The sequence below is a fragment of the Ranitomeya imitator genome, chromosome 9, assembly GCF_032444005.1.
Source record: "Ranitomeya imitator isolate aRanImi1 chromosome 9, aRanImi1.pri, whole genome shotgun sequence".
NCBI classification, from domain to species: Eukaryota; Metazoa; Chordata; class Amphibia; order Anura; family Dendrobatidae; genus Ranitomeya; species Ranitomeya imitator.
Genome location: NC_091290.1, coordinates 25,187,698 through 25,211,735, shown reverse-complemented (window position 1 = coordinate 25,211,735; position 24,038 = coordinate 25,187,698). Strand labels below are relative to the sequence as shown.

The window sequence follows — 24,038 nt, the reverse complement described above, 5'->3', positions numbered from 1 at the left end:
CAGCCTGATACATTATAACAACCCCCCGATATATAACAGCAGCCTGATACATTATAACAACCCCCCGATATTTAACAGCAGCCTGATACATTATAACAACCCCCCTGATATATAACAGCAGCCTGATACATTATAACTACCCCCGATATATAACAGCAGCCTGATACATTATAACAACCCCCCGATATATAACAGCAGCCTGATACATTATAACAACCCCCGATATATAACAGCAGCCTAATACATAACAACCCCCCTGATATATGACAGCAGCCTGATACATTATAACAACCCCCCGATATATAACAGCAGCCTGATACATTATAACAACCCCCGATATATAACAGCAGCCTAATACATAACAACCCCCCTGATATATAACAGCAGCCTGACACATTATAACAACCCCCTGATATATAACAGCAGCCTGATACATTATAATAACCCCCCGATATATAACAGCAGCCTGATACATTATAACAACCCCCCGATATATAACAGCAGCCTGATACATTATAACAACCCCCGATATATAACAGCAGCCTGATACATTTTAACAACCCCCCGATATATAACAGCAGCCTGATACATTATAACAACCCCCCTGATATATAACAGCAGCCTGATACATTATAACAACCCCCCTGATATATAACAGCAGTCTGATACATTATAACTACCCTTTGTTAGATAAGAATAACCCATAGAAATCTGATAGCCCCGAGTTTGATGATCACAAGTAATCTGGTCTCCCCGACTCTTGGTACATGGTATGATAGATAGATGGACATTGAGGCCAGATTAGCGAGATGGATGGATTATCTTTGTATTCGTTCGCTATGGATACTAATTGACAATTCCCTCAGCCCTGAGACGTTACATTCCCCCCACTATAAATAGCAGTAATGTCATTTCCACCATTAAGGCCTCTTTGAGCTGATTGGGACGCAGCAGATTATTTGGCTAATTGTGAAATGTGTCTTTTCAGGCAGACACAAGAGCCGAGTGTCGCTGATAAATGAGAGTAATATGTATTAACCGGCCAATTAACCCATTACAGGCGACATTTGTACTTAGTGGTGTCCTCATTCTGGCGTGGTTCGTCGTCAGAGTTAACGAATAGTTTAATTATGCTGCAAGGTTACAAATCTGATTTCAGCTGCTGTACTTGGCATTAAAATGATATGAATAAGTTGGAATTTTAGACATTTCTTCTCCTCTGAGGTCGTGATGACACCACTGATCATCTATATCCGGCACTGTGCCGCTACTTATGTGACCATGAGCCCTGATCTTTAGAGCTGGCAGTCTAAAGCCAGAGTGATATGGCGGTATTGCTTCTCCCTGTCCCACCAACAGCCGCTAGGACCACACCGACCCACACAGATGATGCCAAGGTGCACTAGACGTTTTGCCAAAAACATCGAGGCAGAAGGCACGACGAAGTTCAGTCGTTGCATGAAGTATCGTTTGAGCCCAAAAAAGCATGCAGGGTGTCATATCCGAGCACTGTACAGGGCTGTTACATGGGCACTGTGTGGTGCCATTATTTGGATGTACGATGCCACTAGCTCTGATTTTATTGCCATGTTTAGAAAGACGGAGAATGCCTAGAGACTTCCACTGTTGATATGAGTTTGCGATTTTCCCTAAAAGAATATGTTCTTAATGTCTGTTACGTAGGGGTCACACATCCAATTTTCAAATCCTCTATATACTTAAAGGTTACTATAAATTTGTTTACATTTTTTTACCTGGTGTAAATGCCGCTGTTCTCCTGAATCCGGCGCTGTTTTTCTTTTTTTCCTGCGCCTCTCCGTTCCTGAGATATAGGCCCTTCTTTCCTGTATATGAATTTAGTCTTGCTTTACCAAATGGGCGTGGTTCCCAAGAACACACCCACAGAGAAGAGTTGAAAACCTTGCCCACTTCGTTAAGAAAACAAAATGTTCGTACTAGGAAGATGAGGCCGTATCTAAGGAATGGAGAGGCGCAGGAAAGAAAGAAAAACATCGGCGGATTCAGGACAACAGCGGCGTTTACACCTGATAACAAGAGTTTGTTTTTTGTGTGTTTGTTTTTTATTTTACACCCTGTACACAGTTACAGCAAGTGACAAATCCTATTTCTTAAAGACTTACGCTCCCATCTATTCAATCTTTATCTCGGTGCAGAGGCTGCCTCACCCAATAAGATGCCGATCAGTGGATTCCTGGTTCTCCTGGTGGTTGTGTTGCCAGGAACCATATTGTTTCAGGTGAGGAGGCCGCTGCCTTCAGATGGAGAGTGAATGGAGCGGTGGCCATTTTTGTGCAGTGATCGAAGTTTATGAGATCAATGAAAATGGATATTAAGAGGGATTAGTGGTCACCACCTCACCTGTCGGTGCAGAGGTTAGGGGTCCCAGAGATGGTTTTTTAAGCTACGAGATGTTTATGGCATGAATGTTCTATTAATTAGTTAAAATATATTTTTCGGCCCCAACTAAACAGTTTCATTGAGCCACTATAGGTAGAAAAAGAGTGATCCAAATTTGCCATAAAGGAGCAGAATTAGGAAGCAAAAAATACATTGTATTAATGTAGATCTGAGCAGAAAAGTATATATTGAATTCTGCCGATAATTGCATTTTGTTGGGGTGCAGCGATCGCTCATCCCCGCTTGCGCCAGAACATATCGGGGCTGTGCAGGTTATTTTGCAGTTATCCCTCGACTATGACAAGGGTTAAGATCCCTCTTATGGCTGTCATGCATAATAAGGCCGGCGGCTCAGTCATTGTCCCGCGCTTATTAAATCAGCCTCGTTTCATCTGTAGTGATACATTTCAAATTGCTCTGTAACTAATGTTAAGATAATTAGAAAATGATCGCGGCTGAGAATAACGAAGCGAGGAGACGGGGCTCCGAACACAACTTCTCAATAACATTTATGCAGTTTCGCCTCTAATAATTATGGGAGCGAGGAATGAAAAGACCCTTTGTTGCCGCCGACATCCATTTAGCAGGCGGACGAATTAGCCGAGAACATCCGTGGGTGAGACAAAATGCGATAAAGTCCTAAAGAGAAGATGAGCCGCTCACAATGGGCCGGAATTATGGACGAGTCTCTCGGAATCATCTCCAGATCCTTGTTTTCTGAGAGCGACATGGAGGCCATTTTATGGCTTTATTTCATCCGTTTATTATTTTTTATTATTATTAAAATACAAATCTTTAAAAATTCTATATGTTTTTTTTAAACTTTGTATTATTAAAGCTGAGTTCACACCATATTCTTCTTCCCACTCAAAACATGTGGGACTTTTATCTGCTGCAAAAACGATGACGAATAATGCCAACGAAGAAACTTTGCCTTGGAAATCTTGGCGGGTACTCCGGCGTCTAGAAGGTACCCTAAAGGAGGTCAAGCAAATACCAAACGTCAAAAAATGCGTCGGAAGCACGTCTGAAAAAATATATATATATATATTTTTTAACCATTTAGGCAGAAGCACAGGACAAAATGCTCAGCATGTAGGTGAACGTTGCGTTAACCCAGCCAAATTTTTGTGCACCGGCCATTGACAAACGTTCCATAAAGGTAGTCAGGGTCATCAGTGCAAATTCTGTATTGGAGCGCCCACACCCCACCAATACTAGGAAGCACGTTAACCCTAGCTATAGAGAAGGTACCAGGACCCAGTGCTGTGGCCCTAAAAGCAACCAATGCAGGGGCCCAATAGGAGAGGGGGCTAATCCTTGGTTGGCTAAATACCTAGTCTTATTATTCCAGGACCTTTTTCTGGCCAGGACCCTCTTGATCTTTGCAGTAGGACACTTTCTCTTCCGGTTGTATCCCTGCTTCCAGTCTTGGGTAAAAAGCATATAAAAAGGTACCAAGTTTCCATACTTTTTGGATAATCGGGCCTCAGATTAAAAAATTTAATTTTTTCACATTTTTTTCGGTAAATTTTAGTTTAACGTCGACCCTTCCTCCCATCACCTGACGGAACGAGATGAAAAAAAAAAGACAAATGACTGGAACATGCGCATACTAAACCGTTTATCACGGCAGTAAACACATTTCATGCAAAGTGAATGTAGAACAGTCGCCTGGCGCAGAGCGAAGCCGCGTAACCGGCGTGTCCCTTCTTCATTTCTCTAACAGATTCAGACGCACAGGATGAGACCCGGCTCCTGCACGACTGGTTCCAGCTCGCCCTAGAAAAGAGTAAATTGAATCGTTACGAGTCTGAGCTCTTGTCCGTGTAAGTTCGGCGGCGCTCGCCATCAGTATGCACAATGAATCCTTAGGGGTAGGGCGGGAGGGGGAAATATGGGAAACCTATTAATTTTGGCCGTCCGCACAGGTGTATATTGTCTTTCCACCGCATGCAGATCTTATTACCGCACTAAATTGAGGCTTTAACTCCTCGCATAGATTCCGCTCATTAGCATAGCGAGAGGGAAAGAAATAATATGCAATGCAAACAGCTACAGTCGCTTCTTTCCACTTCACCCGGAGACCACGAAACCAGAGAAATAAATATTTTATTTATTTTTCTTTTAAAACCGGGAGGCTACAAAAACAGATTTGTAATCTCAGGCGCAGCGCGACTAATGAGAAGGAGACAGTGCTCCCATTGAATATTCACACAGCAATAAGTGCACGGTTAGGCGCCACACGTCCAACTTATGTGTTACCCCAGATTGTAGCACTTAATTAATGGGGGGGGGGGCGTGTAATGTATTTTATTATTAATCTTAAGGTACGTTCACATGTACATATTTTTGATCCATGTGCAGTTCCTTTGCGCAAAAGGACAGCACCGAAACTGACCAATTCTATGTGCTAGTGCACCTGGGTGGCTTGCCGTAAGGATCTCAGATCCATGCGGAAAAAATTATACTAGTTTGGTTCATTTTAAGGACCAGCCTGGTGAGTGTAAAAAAAAGCAGCTCCTGCACCAGTGCGAACACACAGAGCCACTTATGTCTGCAATTTGCAGATGTGATTGTTTTTTTTTCTTACACCCATCTGATTTCAATCTTATGTGCACGAGCAGAGTTGTACGGCGCTATAATACTGCACCCATAGACAGTTCCCCTATAAACTTATAATAATGAATGCAAAACTAAACACCATATGGTAGAACAAAGTGTGCCTACGCCTCCACAGTACAGAGCCTTAGTATGGTCGTGTTCGACCATACTACCTTAAAAACATTGCCAAATGTCCTTATAAGAGATGACGAGACAGTAGACAAACCCCAATTAATCCCACCATTAACAGGGCAGGGCTCCGCTGTGTGAGGCAGTGTCAATCTTACTTTTATTTTTAAATAAGGAAACTGCTGAACAGTGATCGTGAAAAAAAAAGGAAGTATGAATCTAAAACAAAAAAAATTAACTAGTGTGATCGTTTATTTATTTATTTATTTTGATTCCGATCATGACATTAGGAAAAATATATAAAAACTGAAAAAAAAATAATAATAATTTAACCCAAAAATCGGATTTAAAAATGGGTCACTTTGCAGATGTTCCTCTAACCCGTGCCTGATCAGGTCCTGCACACAGATGAATGGTTCGTTACTATGTAGTGCACTTTTGAACAGGACATGCACTTAGTGAACAGGACATGTGCAGGATGGGTTTTCAGTTTCTGGATGGAATGAACAATCTTCCCATCTCGAATATGATGTAGAAATGAAACAAGTTAATTCTCATTTGTTAATGACACAGTTATGATATATGGAGGATTCCTGTGCTTTCCACAGAGCGAGAGAGTTAGATCTGGAGGATCAACAGGGACGATTAGAACAAAAACTTCGAGAGAAGATGATGATTAACTGTAAGTTTATTTATATTGTGTGTCAAGTTGCAAAACTGAAATCTCCCACATATTCCTGCTTGTTCAGTGTCTGCACAGAGCTTGTTATACAGTCATCTGATACAGTAGCAAAATGTATATATATATTTCACTCATACAGTATATCACCATTAATCCCACAGCTCTTTACAGACACAATCATCACTGTCCCCAATGAGGCTCACAATCTACATTCCCTATCAGTATGTCGGCTGCCTCGCACTGTAGGAGCTCAACTAAAGTGAAAGCCCCCAGTTCATCAAGACTGGCATCTTGTTCACCAGACCTGATGAAGAGAGTTTAGTTTTCATAAAGTTTCCCAAGCTGTTTGGGACTGGCGTAAAAAGTCGCAAAATATTTGCAATGATGGACAACCAGCAGAATAGTGAGTGCAGCTCTGGGGTATAATACAGGATGTAACTCAGGATCAGTGATGTATGTACACAGTGACTGTACCAGCAGAATAGTGAGTGCAGCTCTGGAGTATAATACAGGATGTACCCTGAAAAAGCTGAAGGGAGGAATCCAACGGAATATATTGAAAAATGGCTGTTAGAGACATTTGGAGATATGACGCTAACAAAAGTGTTCGCGGTAGAAAGAGCGCATAGGGTCCCGCCGAAACCACCTGTCCCTGGAGCGAATCCCCGTACCATGCTCGCCAAAATTCTAAACTATAGAGACAGAGACATTATCCTGAGGAAGGCCAGAGACATGACGGATCTGACAGTTGAAGGCCAAAAGATTGCTATCTACCCAGACTATTCTACTCTGGTGCAGAAACAACGGATGATGTTCACGGGTATAAAGAGACGGCTGAGGGAATTGGGTGTGCAGTATTCCATGATGTTCCCAGCAAGACTGAGGGTGGTGGCGTTTGATAAAATTAATTTTTTCCAGAAGCCGGAGGACGCTACCCAGTGGATCGATATTAATGCTAAAAAGCTTAAAGGAAAAGGAGACTGAAACTGTGGGAAGAGTCTGAAGTTGTTTACTTATCTGTCAGTTGGAAAAGAGTCATGTGATTGACAAGCCAAGGGGTATGGGGGGGGAAGAAGGGAGCTGGATTGTATTAAGTTAAAGGGATGGTGTAATGGTTGCTGGGAAAGGGGGAGGAAGGGTATGCGGCATATTTTAAGTGTATGCAGGCTTCTTGTGTGTGCAAATAATTCTAAGTTAAAATGTTTTGAGAACGTTATTTTTCAAAATGTCTGAAATCCTGCTATGTACAGTGGTGGGAGGAGGGTTGGGAAGGTAATGCCAAACGGAGTGTTCGCTATGGGCGATGATGCCCCACTCTTGGAAAGAGGTGGAATGGTTAGATGTGAGGGGGGAAGGGTGGGAGGGGGAGTTGGGAGGGGGGGGGGGGGCAGGGTAGTTAGACAGCCTGAGCTCAAAATTGATGATACTTATAGTGAAGATGAGCCAAGTGATGGGGACCCATTTTAAGATTTTGTGCTGGAATGTGAGAGGCCTAGGGGAGAAATCTAGACGTGCTGCGTGTTTGCAATATGCAAGAGACCAAAGGGCCTCAATGATTTGCTTGCTGGAGACGCATTTGGTAAGGGAAAAAGTGGATGTTTTGAATAGACGATGGATCCAGAAGGGATATCATTCTACCTTCTCCACGTATGCAAGAGGAGTCTCAATCTTGGTTCCAGCGGGAGTTCAGTATGAGGAGGTGAAGGTATATGTGGATGTGGATGGGCAGTACGTACTAATACAGTGTATATTGTATGGAGTGATGCTGTGTGTTGCCGCGATGTATATTCCGCCTCCCTACTCTAGCAGGAAGATTAGAGAAGTAATGGAGCGAGTGGAAAAATGGGGACCGACACCGTTAATAATTATCGGAGATCTAAATAACATCTGTGATGAATATTGGGATAAAAATAAAAATACTCAGAATAGGTCGGAGGGACACATAACAACATTTGGCACCTATATACAGGAGATAGGTTTGATTGATCTGTGGAGGGTTAGACATGTGGGGGAGAGAGGGTACTCATGTTATTCACCGGCACATGCCACACTCTCTAGGATTGATATGGCTCTGGGTAACAGGATTATGGACACACTGGTTGGGGAGGTGAGATATCTGCCAAGGGCCTTGTCGGACCATAGTCCAATTGAAGTAGAGGTTAGATTGGAGGGGGCTCGCTCGCTAAGTGGGAGAGAATGGAAGATTCATCCTATTTGGTTACAGAGTATTGAGTTGGAAAGTATAGGACGGGAGGTGGCGGAATTCTTTCTCTTAAATGATGGAAGCGCCGACGCTCTTACAATTTGGGATGCAATGAAGGCGTACCTGAGGGGACTACTGTTTAGGGACATTAGTAGGTGTAAGCGGAAGACGAGAGAGGTAGAAAAAGCGGCAGTTGAGGAGTTGAAGGAAGCAGAGGATGGGATGGCCACACTGGGAACCCCTGAGGCAGAGAAAAGAATGAAAAACGCACAAGATCATTTGGAAAAAATTCTGCTAGGTAAAGCTGAGAGGAAACGAGATTTCCAAAGGGTATTGTTCTATCAGGAGGGAGAAACAGTGGGACATATGCTGTCGGTAGTGGCTGCTGCTCAGAGAGGTTCTTCATATATACACTCTTTGGATTCTGCTAGTGGAGGTAAAATAACGGAAACACCTGAAATTTTGAGAGCCTTTGCGGACTTCTATGCAGATTTGTATTCCTCTCGGGTTGGTGAATCGGTCGAGGATGCACTGACTTTCTTGGAAGGTCTGGATTTGCCGAGACTGAGTGAGGCAGATAGGGAGAGCCTTGAGGCCCCTATCACTGAGGAGGAATTGAGTCGGGCATTGATGTCTATGGCCAATGGGAAGGCGCCTGGGGTCGATGGGTTACCCGCTGAGATCTATAAAGGGTTGGCAGAAGTGTTGATTCCTAGATTAAAAATGGTATTGGAGGAAGCTAGGTCTTGTGGGCGCTTGCCAGCCTCTATGAGAGAGGCCATAATAGTGGTCATTCCAAAGGAGGATAAGGACTTGGGGAAACCGGAGTCGTACCGCCCAATTTCTTTACTAACAATTGATGTCAAGCTTCTGGCCAAGGTGTTGGCTCTCCGCCTCTCTAGTGTTATTGCGAGTCTGGTGCATTCGGACCAATCTGGCTTTATGCCGGATAGATCAACGGCGATCAATTTGCGGAGGTTATATGTAAATTTGCAGGTAGAGTCTGATAACTGTGGTCGAAGAGTGATTGTATCACTAGATGCACACAAGGCGTTTGACAGCGTCGAATGGGGGTACCTCTGGCAGGTGCTGGAATGTATGGGGTTTGGCCCGCAGTTTGTGGCCTGGATACAGCTGTTGTACTCATTACCATCCGCCAGAATTAGAGTAAATGGTGAGCTATCTCGTCCTATAGGGCTGGCTAGGGGTACTAGGCAGGGATGCCCGCTGTCACCCCTCCTGTTCGCGTTGGCTGTAGAACCTCTTGCTGCTAAGATTCGGCAGTCGGATGGGGTCCCTGGGTTTAGGTATGGCAAAGTAGAGGAAAAAATAGCGTTATATGCGGATGATGTTTTGCTGTTCCTGGAGGATCCAGACAATTCACTAAGAGGGGCCGTTGAAATTGTTGAGAGATTTGGTACTGTGTCGGGACTAACAATTAATTGGGATAAGACGGTTCTTTTTAGAGTGGATGACGTAGGAGAGAATGTGAGTGAGGATGTTGGGGATGAGAGGCTGAAGGTGGTTTCCCAATTTAAATATCTTGGAATATGGATTTCGGTGCCGGTGGCGGAGTTTCTGCAAAGAAATTTGACTCCTGTTATGGGGGTACTCAAGGCAAAGGTAGACGCCTGGAATAAGCTACATCTATCGGTCGTCGGTAGGGTAAACCTTATTAAAATGGTCCTTATGCCCAAAATTCTCTATGTTCTGCATAACGCACCAATTTGGATCCCTCGGGGGAAGTTCAGGCAGATTAATGCCCTCTTTAGAAGTTTGATATGGGGTAGACAATATCCACGTATTAGCTTGGAGACGCTTCAACGACCCAAGGAAGATGGTGGTTTGGCTTTGCCCAACCCGGAAATATACTTCCTTGCGGCCCAGGGCCAGCATTTGAAGGGCTGGGCGCGCGGGGCGTCATCCAGTGCAGTACAACAGCTATTGGAAGAGGTGACGGACCGACGACCGATGGCCAGGTGTTTGGAGGATGGCTCATTGGGCGCGCTGGGGAAAATATACCCAACCCTGTTCCTGATTCGTAAATTATGGAATAGACTAAGGCAGATTCGTGGGGTTACAGGGTTGACTAGATTCACACCGATATGGTCTAACCACAACTTAAAGGATTTTGAGGCCCTGGGAGGATTGATGGAATGGCAGAATAAGGGAATTTGCTTTGTTCACCAGATAATCCAGCAGCAGGAGCTGAAGTCCTTTTCCCAATTGCAGGAAGAATTTGGTTTGCGATCCACAGGGGAATATCAGTATGCGCAGATGAGACATGCCTTTAGAGCTCAGAATAAGAAGGCTGATATCAGGGTTCAAGATGATATAGTGTTGGAGTATGTGTGTGGTGAGGGTACTACAAGGGGAGTTATTTCCACTCTGTATAAGGATCTTATGCACACATTTCTGCTAGATTTCCCTATAAAGGCGAGAGCTAAGTGGGAGAGAGAAGTGGGGCCGATGGAAAATGAAACCTGGGAATCGGTGATGGAGTGGGTTCCGCGACTGTCCTTGAGTGAACCATATAGGCTCTCGCAGCTATACATTTTGCATAGGGTATATAAATCTCCGGAAGTGTTATACAAAGCGGGATTGCGTGCCAATTCTGGGTGTCCGAGGTGTGCGAGTGAGAAGGCAGGAATATATCACATGATGTGGACGTGTCCGAGACTGGCTGTCTTTTGGGTGGTGGTTTTGAGCCGGGTTGAAGCAGCGTATAAGTGTAGAGTTGTTAGAGATCCGATAGTATGCGTGCTGGGATATGTGGAAGAAATTGGAGTTGACAATACTTGGAAGATTGCAATCGCTAGGCTACTCTACATGGCCAGGAAAGTAATAGCACGAAACTGGATAAACGCGGAACCACCTGTGAGAAGGGAATTTCTCCAATATGTTCAACATGGTCTAAAATTGGAAAAGGGGGTGTACAGTAAAAGGGGGAAAATAGAAATGTTTAATAAGATGTGGTCTCCTTGGCTTGATTTGGATTGAGGAGTATAGACGTCGAGTTTCTTAAGACCTGGAAGAGGATAAATTACATGAGGCAGATAATGCCTCGGTGGGGTGGAGATTGAGACTGAGCTGTCTTATGGGGGAGGGGGGTAGTTGGGGTAATGTTGGGGTTTATTAAAGTAAGAAAATGTGTATCTGATATAATGCAATGTAAATGGCATTCTGTTGTTCTCTTTTTTTATATTGTTAATAAAAATCTATTTAAATAAAAAAAAAATAATACAGGATGTAACTCAGGATCAGTAATGTATGTACACAGTGATTGCACCAGCAGAATAGTGAGTGCAGCTCTGGGGTATAATACAGGATGTAACTCAGGATCAGTAATGTAATGTATGTACACAGTGACTGCGCCAGCAGACTAGTGAGTGCAGCTCTGGAGTATAATACAGGATGTAACTCAGGATCAGTAATGTAATGTATGTACACAGTGACTGCACCAGCAGAATAGTGAGTGCAGCTCTGGGGTATAATACAGGATGTAACTCAGGATCAGTAATGTATGTACACAGTGACTGTACCAGCAGAATAGTGAGTGCAGCTCTGGAATATAATACAGGATGTAACTCAGGATCAGTAATGTAATGTATGTACACAGTGACTGTACCAGCAGAATAGTGAGTGCAGCTCTGGAATATAATACAGGATGTAACTCAGGATCAGTAATTTAATGTATGTACACAGTGACTGTACCAGCAGAATAGTGAGTGCAGCTCTGGGGTATAATACAGGATGTAACTCAGGATCAGTAATGTAATGTATGTACACAGTGACTGCACCAGCAGAATAGTGAGTGCAGCTCTGGAGTATAATACAGGATGTAACTCAGGATCAGTAATGTAATGTATGTACACAGTGACTGCACCAGCAGAATAGTGAGTGCAGCTCTGGAGTATAATACGGGATGTAACTCAGGATCAGTAATGTAATGTATGTACACAGTGACTGCACCAGCAGAATAGTGAGTGCAGCTCTGGAGTATAATACAGGATGTAACTCAGGATCAGTAATGTAATGTATGTACACAGTGACTGCACCAGCAGAATAGTGAGTGCAGCTTTGGGGTATAATACAGGATGTAACTCAGGATCAGTAATGTATGTACACAGTGACTGTACCAGCAGAATAGTGAGTGCAGCTCTGGAATATAATACAGGATGTAACTCAGGATCAGCAATTTAATGTATGTACACAGTGACTGTACCAGCAGAATAGTGAGTGCAGCTCTGGGGTATAATACAGGATGTAACTCAGGATCAGTAATGTAATGTATGTACACAGTGACTGCACCAGCAGAATAGTGAGTGCAGCTCTGGAGTATAATACAGGATGTAACTCAGGATCAGTAATGTAATGTATGTACACAGTGACTGCACCAGCAGAATAGTGAGTGCAGCTCTGGGGTATAATACAGGATGTAACTCAGGATCAGTAATGTAATGTATGTACACAGTACCTACACCAGCAGAATAGTGGGTGCAGCTCTGGAGTATAATACAGGATGTAACTTAGGATCAGTAATGTATGTACACAGTGACTGCACCAGCAGAATAGTGAGTGCAGCTCTGGAGTATAATACAGGATGTAACTCAGGATCAGTAATGTAATGTATGTACACAGTGACTGCACCAGCAGAATAGTGAGTGCAGCTCTGGAGTATAATACAAGATGTAACTCAGGATCAGTAATGTAATGTATGTACACAGTACCTACACCAGCAGAATAGTGGGTGCAGCTCTGGAGTATAATACAGGATGTAACTTAGGATCAGTAATGTATGTACACAGTGACTGCACCAGCAGAATAGTGAGTACTGCTCTGGAGTATAATACAGGATGTAACTCAGGATCAGTAATGTAATGTATGTACACAGTGACTGCACCAGCAGAATAGTGAGTGCAGCTCTGGAATATAATACAGGATGTAACTCAGGATCAGTAATGTAATGTATGTACACAGTGACTGCACCAGCAGAATAGTGAGTGCAGCTCTGGGGTATAATACAAGATGTAACTCAGGATCAGTAATGTAATGTATGTACACAGTGACTGCACCAGCAGAATAGTGAGTGCAGCTCTGGAGTATAATACAGGATGTAACTCAGGATCAGTAATGTAATGTATGTACACAGTACCTACACCAGCAGAATAGTGGGTGCAGCTCTGGAGTATAATACAGGATGTAACTTAGGATCAGTAATGTATGTACACAGTGACTGCACCAGCAGAATAGTGAGTACTGCTCTGGAGTATAATACAGGATGTAACTCAGGATCAGTAATGTAATGTATGTACACAGTGACTGCACCAGCAGAATAGTGAGTGCAGCTCTGGAATATAATACAGGATGTAACTCAGGATCAGTAATGTAATGTATGTACACAGTGACTGCACCAGCAGAATAGTGAGTGCAGCTCTGGAGTATAATACAGGATGTAACTCAGGATCAGTAATGTATGAGTGATCCCTGAGTTAAGGAGCCTTTTTCTGTGTATTCCTCTACGGTTCCTCTTCTTGTTGACACCTTTGATTTATCTCACATCAGCGGCACTGAAAGAGGAGAAAGACGTTGCAGAGGAAGAAGAGATATTTGCGGAGATGATGCGAGTTATCGAGCAGAGGGATCAACTTGTGACTCGCATTGAAGAACAAAGACTCCGGGAAAACACAGAGGAAAAAAACCTGTTGGACATTCCCCTGCCCAAAGACTGCCAGCTGCAGATGACCACCATCAACAGGAGAGTCGTGTAAAGAGCTGGCGCTCAGAATGTCGCATTGTGGTCTGAGCTGCAGAAGATCTGCTGACACGTTGTATATTCCTCATTGGGCCGGAGATAATATGGACGATGTCACTGTATAGAGAATAGTGCGGCTTTTCTGATCGGTGCTCGTCTTGTATATTTGGATCTATGAACTATGTATCTTATGTAGACGGTTTCATGGCTTAGGAAAGAGGGGGGATATATTTATTTATTTAAATCTTCACGGACCAAATACCAAGAGCCTTAAAGAGCAGTAAATCAGAGTTTGGATGATTGCTATTGGATGCCGACTATTGCTGGGGATCAGGTCAGGGCAGCTATAATGGTGTCTACATTTGCCAGTGTCCGCTACCGGTTTTTGGTGTGGACTTTGGCGCATTATTAGAAATATTGGGCTTCCTGCAGTTTGTTATGAAGTCCTGTGAATCCCATCCATGCCTTTGTATATAGATATATATATCTGCACACACTATAAAAAAAGAACAAAAAAACACTATAAAAGTAAAATATTCATAGTGCCACTATCGCTTTTGCAATACCAAGAAATGGATTACATAAAATCAGCCCCAAAGTGCACATCTTCATTCATTTTCAAACACCCTGATAAGAAAGTTTGCAGACTCAAGTTTCAGAGTTGTCTCTTGTGAGTGTCTCTCCCAGTAATATAGGCTGGATGTGAGGTCTGTGTGTATCCACAGTGCTGCTGCCTTCATTAGTTAATATATCAGCACAGCTTCTATCCTGCACTTATTTCCCCTTAGCGTTTTCCTTCAAACCTGTAGCCTTTTTTTTTCTCTTACATCCCTGAAACTGTAGATATTTTCCCCACCTCCTTTCTCATTTTAAGGATGTGTATACATAGCTCTCTCCTCTGCTGTTTCTAAAGCTTTGCATTTTTAGGCTCTGTGCACATGTTCAGGATTTTTCGCGTTTTTTCACCATAAAAACGCGAAAAAAAAAGCTTAAAAACGCATACATTCAGTGTAAGCATCCCATTTTTTGCAATTTTTGTGCATATGTTGTGGGGGGGGGGGGTTTCCCTGAAAAAAAAACGCATCGCGGTAAAAAAAGCAGTATGTTCATTAATTTTGCTGATTTTTTGCAGATTTCCCACTATATTATTGCATCCCAGAACCTCCGGAAAAAAAACGGAAAAAATCTGCAAAAAAAAAAAAACGCATCAAAAACGCCAAAAAAGGCGAGAAAAACGCATGCAGATTTTTTGTGAAAATGTCTGGTTTTGTTCAGGAAATTTCTGCAAGAAATCCTGACGTGTGCACATAGCCTTACATAGGACAGACTTTGCACCCAAAAAAAAAAAAAAGGTAACATTTTTTTAATGGAGACCAATTTAGAAAGTTGTTTAATTTTGCATTTAGGAAGCAAATTAACAAAAAGGAAGAATTCCGCATGAAGGTGAATGTGACGATTGTATTCCCCGGCTGTGCTAAGGAGGAGGTGGTGAGGTTCCTGGACTATCCTCAAGCAGCTCTTGTGGCATTGAGCTCCTTATCTCCATTCTCCTGCCCGGGTATGCCAAGATGGCGTCTTAGGAAGTGAAGTTATATATGTTCTCACTGTATTTTGGGGCATTATTATAGAAGTAATATGCTGCGAACGTAAGATGTTTTCTCATATGAACATGCCGCATTACAGGTCCGCTCTCTGTAACCTCACCCTCCAAATACAGCAAAAAGGGAAAATATATGACCGCTGGCAAAAAAAAAAAAGAGTGGTGCAGGCTGTCCCACTACACGCCATTTTGGGTGCATACACCACAGAAGAGTCCATACACGTCTCCCAAATAAACGGTTTCAGGAAATGAAGGGAATTTGGGCGAGATAAAAGGTAATAAGGGAAATGTCACAATGGTCAGTCCTGCAAGTACAGAGGCAGCCGCCCTCAAAGATGAGAAGTGTGGTGGGAAGATAGCAAAATTATTATATTTTCTTTGTCAATAAAGCTTAAAACTGTGCTGAAAAATGTTGAAATCGATAGTCTTTGTGTTTCAATTCTTCAACATTCTTAAGATCTGCTGCCAGTGAATGGAAAAACTATTTTCATTTGTAGACTAAAACCCGTCCTGAACATGTGCATTGCTCATTAGACTGAGTGCCGATACACTGTAACAAGCCCCGTGCTAAGGGTTCACCTTGTGAGCTGCCCAGGGTGGGCACACGGATCCAGGGTCTTGATATGGAGCGAGGACTTTTAGCACTGGAGGCCGCAGGCAGCCAGGAGACTCCAAGACAATGCAGGCAGCGATGCACAGTGCAACAAACCGAACCATGTTGTGTGTCTTGCTGGGCAGACATGGCAGCATGCCCGGCCATTTGTAAAACCTGGCGTGGAGCACAACAGAGGGCAGCAGCCATAGGGGAAGGTGATGGATCCCGGCTGATTAAAGGCAGAACTGTAAAAAAAAACTGTAAAACCCTGTAGTTGTGTCCATTGAAAAAGGCGCAGGTGTAAAGCAAAATCGGGATATTTCTATTCACTGTCAGCAAGTGGAGTGGGATATTGAAACAACATTGTATTAGAAAGTTGCATAAATTTAAATTATTTGTATGATATGAATAATAATAATAATGTGAAATCCACCATTAGAGGGGTCATCTAATCTTTTTTCTGTCTCCCAGCTTCTTGCTTGCCGGGGGGCAGTGAGCTCTTGATGATAGTGTGAACCGGAGCTGCAAAGCTGCTTCTTTAGGGGCAGTAAAGCAAACAAGCTGGATAGCAAACAGCTTGTAAGTGCGATCTCTCCGCCTAATAATGAGTAGTGAACTATAGAATTATAAGTCCTCCCATTCTTGAGAATGATGAGGATTTTTAATAAGAGGTAAATTGCAAAGTTGCTTGTTTTAGGACTTGAGTCCTGTCCATTTAAGAAGTTGAGACAACCCCTTTAATACCCGAGCATGGGAGCAGATGCTACAATACGATAAATATGCACCTTAAAGGGACCAAGATATTGATGATCTATCCCTAGTATAGGTCATCAATATCAGATCGGTGGGGTCTGACCCCCCATATTCCTCAGGTGATACCTCGGAATACAGAGCAGGAACTGGGCCGCTCCATACACCACATAGTGGCCGTTCTCCGGTACTGCAGATCGGATCTCATTCACGTCAGTGTTACCTACCGGCCTCCAATAACATGTCTGCTTCTTACAAGGAAATATCTTCATGTCTTTTATTTGTATACTCCAAAAACAAAATTAATATGCCGTAATGTTTATTTCATAATACAATAATACAGATTTCTGCTGAACACTGATATCCCCATGTTTCTGCACGTAAAAGCTGTGGATATTAGTTCTTGATTAATTATATGTCATTTGATTGTCAAATTTGCTAATCAGTGTGTGTTTTGTTACCAAATTCTCTGTCACCAGATTTCACAATATCGACTGAATTATTGGCAAATTGATTAATCTATTGTATTATAAGGGCTAAGAAACTGGAATATTGACTCCATCACTACATTCAGCTATTGAGTTTTCTACTATATTATTGAAAGCAATATATATTTATTTTATAGTTGAATTTATATGAAGTCTGCAGAATTAGCAACTTTTGTCATGGCTTTGTGTATGCGGGTTACCAATATGTATTTATCTGGGGGTCTCCCCAATGATAACACATGCCAAACTGGGAGTGCAGCCAGGGGCGGCCATAACATTGGTGCAACCTAATGCAGCCGCACAGGGGCCTATGAGGTACAGGGGCCCATTTCCACCTCTGAGGCCAGTCTCACACGTCCAGATAATTCTGGTACCGAAAAAAATCGGTACCGGAGTTATCCGTGTCCGTGAGCTCACGTAGGCCATCCGTGTGGCACACGTGTGCCGTCCGTGTGCCGACTGGGTACTACACGGGGCGTGCAGGAGACAGCGCTAGAGATAAGCGCTGTCCCCTGCATCTGGTGCTGAAGCCGCCATTCATATCTTCTCTCCAGCAGCGTTCGCTAGAGAGAAGATATGAATGGCAGCTTCAGCACCACACTGGGGGGACAGCGCTTACTGTAGCGCTGTCTTCTGCACAGCACACAGACTGCACACGGACAGCGTCTATGTGCGGTACGTGTTTTACACGGACCCATTGACTTTAATGGGTCCGTGTAATCCATGCGCTCCCACGAACACTGACATGTCTCCGTGTTTTGCACACGGACACATCGTCCGTGAAAACACGCTGACATGTGCAGAGACACATTGATTTCAATGTGTCTACGTGAGTCAGTGTCTCCAGTACGTGAGGAAACTGTCACCTCACGTACTGGAGCCACTGACGTGTGAAACCGGCCTGAAGCAGCTTCTGTCAGAGACAACATTTTTGATTGCAAAGGACCCATATCCTGTGCAATCAGGGGCAGACACAGACAGAGGAGGGTCCTATGTGCATCTATATATTTTTCCATCTGTAGTGTGTGGCTAGGGTTCACATGTCAAATATTCGATGCCAATTTTTCGCATGCAAACTCTAAAGGATTTTAATAGTTGAGTTTTAACTGATATTTTGGGGGGTGAAATAGTTGTTGTTGCTTTAAAAGAAAAAATACATAGAATATCTTTTTTTTTTTTTTTTTGCTCTGAATCAAAGCAACTTTCACCTTTTTCACCTGATTTTGTTGCAGAAAGTTCTGTGATTGATCATCTGTTCCAGTTTCCTAAATAGGACGGTTTCAAGTGAAACGTTCTGAAACAAAATCAGCAGAAAATTCACAATGTGTGAATTTACCCAAGAGGGTGCAATCTGCACCAAATCCGCACGTAACTTACAGATTCTGCTACAGATAAAACTACACGATGCGTGAACCCAGCCTAAAATTCGGATGCCGTATGGAGTTACAGAATTGCAATTCATCTGTAAAAAATGCATGTTATTCTATAACATAGTAAACCGTAGTTGGCTTTGTAAGTTAATGATATCTGCTGCTGTAAAAAAAAAAAAAAACGGATTGTATATGGACTGCACATGAATGATATAAGTGAGAAAAAAAAAATCATCCACTTTTCTGGATGAAACTGACAGATTTTTTTTTAGCCGCTCGTTTGAACCAACTAACCAGGACTTCAGAGGTCAAAATAAAGCAGGTTTGCAGGTAGATATACATAGAATCCGATTCATTAAGAGCCTCAGACCGATTTCTTCATTAAAAGGAATGTATTTTGTAAAAAAAAAAAAAAGACTGCCTATGTAATAAGCCATAGATAACCACAGATAGTGTACATTAAAGCTCAGAACAATCAATTAATTCCTGTGGTCCTTGCAGATTGAGTGACACGGTTTTGCATTAGCTTCTTTTGAAGCCGTGCTAGGGAGGATACGGGAGATATCCAGGTTAATGAAATGTATCATTGTGCGCATAAAAGGATTCGTTCCATACAAGTAACTGATACCAGTACATGCACCTGCGCCAGCTTTATATATGGCGCCAGGTGTAACAGCAGATCTTTTTTGCTTTTACATAAAACACTGGATATTTTTGCTGTTCTATTTCTGCTTAAAATGTAAAAAGTTAGGGAGGTTACGTGGCATCAAGAGAGTGCGATATAAGTAGTGCCGAGCGAACGAGCTTCGATAAGGTGTAATCTGAGAATGCTCATGTGCTGAGGGGCTTCGGAGTGCTCGAACAGTATGTTTGAGTCCCCAAGGCTTCATGTCTCATGGACCGCTACAACACATGCATGGATTATTTCCTGTTTGTTAGACAATCCATGTATGTGTGGCAGCCGTCGAGCCGCCATGAGACATTCAGCCATAGGGGCTCGAACATATTTTTCGAGCACGACGAAGACAATCGGTTAGCACCTGAGCATGCTCAGATAACACCTTATCCCAGCAAGTTCGCTCATTACTAACTATAAAGTGTGAGGCTTTCCATAAAAACCATATACAGTACATGTATATCCTTAAAGGGAACCTGTCACCCCGTTTTTTGAGATTGAGCTATAAATACTGTTAAATAGGGCCTGCGCTGTGTGTTCCTATAGTGTATGTAGTGTACCCCGATTCCCCATGTATGCTGAGAAATAACTTACCAAAGTCGCCGTTTTCGCCTGTCAATCAGGCTGGTCAGGTCGGGAGGGCGTGGTGACATCGCTGGTTCTTCCTCAGCTTTACGTTGGTGGCGTAGTGGCGTAGTGGTGAAGACACAGCGCGCGATCTGCGCTGTCATCCCTTTCGTCGGTGGGGGCGGCCATCTTCCTGGGGCCGCGCGTGCGCAGATCGAGTGCTCTGCTGCACGGGGCTTCAGGAAAATGGCCGCGGGATGCCGCGCGTGCGCATTAGAGATCGCGGCGGCCATTTTCCCAAAGCCGAGTTTGCATCTCGGCTTTGGGAAAATGGCCGCCGCGATCTCTAATGCGCACGCGCGGCATCCCGCGGCCATTTTCCTGAAGCCCCGTGCAGCAGAGCACTCGATCTGCGCACGCGCGGCCCCAGGAAGATGGCCGCCCCCACCGACGAAAGGGATGACAGCGCAGATCGCGCGCTGTGTCTTCACCACTACGCCACCAACGTAAAGCTGAGGAAGAACCAGCGATGTCACCACGCCCTCCCGACCTGACCAGCCTGATTGACAGGCGAAAACGGCGACTTTGGTAAGTTATTTCTCAGCATACATGGGGAATCGGGGTACACTACATACACTATAGGAACACACAGCGCAGGCCCTATTTAACAGTATTTATAGCTCAATCTCAAAAAACGGGGTGACAGGTTCCCTTTAAGAACCCACTGATAACACATTGAGGGTCTCTCCGGACTCCCATTGTGCGAAAATCTGGACTTGTCGGTAAACACTGAAGAGGGCAGGAATTCTGCTGATCCAGAAGGTTGGAATCCCAATCTTCATAAATGGATGATTTTTCCTGTAATTCCCCATATAATAAAAAGTTCAGCAGTTTTCTTATACTGTAGAGTCTATTCATCAAGCAGCTCATCCCAGATAGTTTTGATGCAAAACTGATTCTTGTGCAAAACAAACTAAAAAGTTTTGGTGACTTTTGTTACTTTTATCCCAGTCCTGCAACATTTTGAAGAGTCGAGAGCTCGGCTGGAGGGGAATGTGGGACCGAGGGCATCTGAAATTTGTTTTAATTTATGCCACAGGGGTGATATACATTTCTTTCATTGGTGCAAGATGAACCAAATCCATTAAGAGGTGCGTGCCTAATAATGAATTTGATGCCATCTTGCTCCACCGCAGGGTCCATCAAGACCGACGTACAAACCAAAGCTTTGATACATTGGAGCCCATGACTTTTTTCCACATTAATTTTAAAATCTACTTTAAACACTGCTTTCTTCATTAGATAGAAAACTGTTCTGACCAGGGGCGGACATACTATTGGTGCAACCTGCGCAGGCGCACAAAGGGGCTAAGAGGTAAGGGGGCAACGAGGTAAGGGGCAACGAGGTAAGGGGGCCACTACCATCTCCAAAGCAGAAATCAGCTTCTGTCACCGACACATTATTAGGGGGCCGTATAAATCAGACCGAGATCGGATCGCTGTGCACGGACTGGCCGGCGGCTCTCCTGATTTGAGCATTTCTATGCAGCTGTCATGCTCGGGTCCGGAGAGCTGTCGGCCAGTCCATGCATTGTGGTCCGATCTTAGTCCGATTAATACGGCCGTCTGACTGAGCCCTTAAGCTAAATAATATACATCGACTAAGAGTCACAAAAACCTCACGAAATCCTACAGAAACTCCAGTTGCAACCAACCAAAGTATACATATTAGTCCATATATGATATATACAAGAACACATTCAAAATTTATGAGCACATAAGGACCCCTCACAAAACAATAAGAGAGATCACATGAATGTATAGTTCGAAAAACATGAAAATTTTTATTGAAACACATACAATATATAAAAAATCCTCAACCAAATAAATAGGTCATAAAGTTAAAAATACCTCCGATCTATAGAAACAGCAAGTCTCATGAAATGATATAAACAAATACCTAAAACATTGCTTATAAATGGCCCTCCTAAATAGTAGTTGGCCTAAGTAATAGCATAATGATTGTGGTAAGTACAAAACCTACGTTCGGGAAGAATTACTAAAAATATGTATATGTGAAAAAGCACACTATTGCTACCAAAGTACCCAAAAAAGGAGTGTATAAACACTAATATATAATATCTATATAAGTACTAAGATAGTATAATAATAACTGTGCAAGATGGCGCTACAAATGTGCCAATAAATCGCCATTGGAGCTGCATATTTGTACAAAGCATACTAACTATATGCATAGGGGAGGAGAAAAGTAACTATTTAATAATCAAGCAATATCGCTAGATGGTAACAATAGCAAAGGCAAACCCTATAAATGTGCTGCGATGCAAAAAATGCTACCGCCGCTGCAAAAGAGCGGAGTCTATATATCAGGTACAACCTATGCTGGATAACCCCGATATCTACTCATACAAATTGTGTAGTGTCAAACCCATATTATGACTACAAACACTCCCCTTAAGTGCCCCAACGGCCACCAAATATAAATCCCAAGCAGGAGATAGAATAATAATTACCACATGAATCAGAGCACAGGACAAGCTGACTGCCCGACGCGCGTTTCGATAGAATATCTTCTTCCGGGGGCGTGTATACAGGCAGGAGATGGGCATGTATTTAACCTAATACCACCCAATCAGAAGTTAGAATGCTGCTCACGAGAATTGGAGACAGGGGAAATGACCGCATTATACCCACGTGGGGTTGTAGCCTGGATACCAGGACGCGTCATAGCCGAACTACAAAGACTCGGTGCTTTAGTGCGCAAGCGTACGCTATGTAAACACGTAATAAGACGCCGCAATTGAAATATAAATGTGCACATGTTGTGCGGCTGTGATGAGAATCCGCATCCACTATATGGGCTGCAGAACTAAAATATATGTAGGAATTGAACTGGTGTAAACGGCGCATGCGCTGTCGTGATCCACACGCCACAAGGATCCACCCTCCGGCGGCGGTGAGCAACCCGGCACACTGACCCAGCGTAAGCCGAGCGAGAGCGCCGAGGAGCCCTGAGCCGACAGGGGGAGAATCCAGCGGGGACCAAAAGGCGCATGCGCACTACCAGTGAATAAGTGTGAGTGCCTAAATGGGCAATAAATACCATAGATATAACATGGATGTAACAATACAAATGACAAAACAAAAACATTTGTTATAATAAAGAAAGTGATAATGAAACATCCAAGGCCAGAGAGTCCATGTATCCAGGCTGATAGTCTGTATAAAAATTCTTACAGCATTACCGCTGCGAGTATAGTCCTTATTGGCAATATCAAATGGTAATCTGGCAAGGCAGTTGGAGCAGTGCCGATCCCAAAATCCATAATGCGATGTAATCATGATGAACAGTCATAGGTGATCAATCTGAAATGGATGATATAGCTGAGATGTTCTATAAAAACAAACAATAACGATATTAAGAAAAGTGATGTTAAAAACAACCCAAAGCCCATAAAACTGTGTCAGATGAGGAAAATTAGAATGAAAAGATGGATCTGGCAGCGCCACAGAACTATAAAAAGGCACCAAATCCCAAGTTTTCATACAGACCCTGCGGGGTCATGGTGCCCAACCTGTATATCCAACGGCTCTCAGTCTGTGCTAACAATCTACCCAGATCGCCACCACGAACACCCATAGAGATCATATCAATGCCTCTTATTACCAAGCCATTAGTACTGGAGTTGTGAAACTTCTTAAAATGGCGAGGCAAGGTTTTTAGGCTGATGTCATCCTCACTAGTTTTAGCTCTTTCAATGTCTCTACAGTGTTCGCGAATGCGGATTTTAAGCTCACGAGAGGTGAGACCGATATATATCTTACCGCATGGACACGTAGCGTGGTAAATCACACCTTTAGAGGAGCAATTGATATTTTTGCGAATCTCAAATTGTTTTGAACCATCAAAATTGGTGAAGACCTTGGTCTTAATTGTATTAGCACAGGCCTTGCAGAGACCACATGGGTAAAATCCAACATTAGTACCTGCCCCTGATTTTTTATAGGTGTTAGATCTACCAGGATTGTAGAAACTATGTACCAACGTGTCTGATAGATTCCTAGATCTCCTAGCTGTTACCAGGGGTTTGGAGGGTAGGATTTTTTTCAATATGGGGTCAGTCAATAACACCTGCCAATGTTTATCCACAATATCTCTGAATTGGCCCCATTTATTGTG

General features: G+C 43.2%; 2 protein-coding genes across 4 annotated transcripts in view; one reads left to right on the top strand and one right to left on the bottom strand.

Annotated features, from left to right (window-relative positions):
* The window catches only part of MICAL2 (microtubule associated monooxygenase, calponin and LIM domain containing 2), a 264,685-nt gene extending 250,396 nt beyond the window's left edge, over positions 1-14,289 (top strand). For both annotated transcript variants that reach the window (XM_069740179.1, XM_069740178.1), the window contains exons 28-30: positions 4,148-4,247; positions 5,760-5,833; positions 13,602-14,289. In XM_069740179.1, coding sequence (XP_069596280.1) covers positions 4,148-4,247; positions 5,760-5,833; positions 13,602-13,807 — 380 coding nt within the window. In that variant the 3' untranslated portion in view covers positions 13,808-14,289. The remainder of the gene's footprint in view (positions 1-4,147; positions 4,248-5,759; positions 5,834-13,601) is intronic.
* Positions 1-24,038, bottom strand: part of DKK3 (dickkopf WNT signaling pathway inhibitor 3) — a 413,056-nt gene that overhangs the window by 376,242 nt on the left and 12,776 nt on the right. The gene's annotated exons all lie outside the window — the stretch shown is intronic.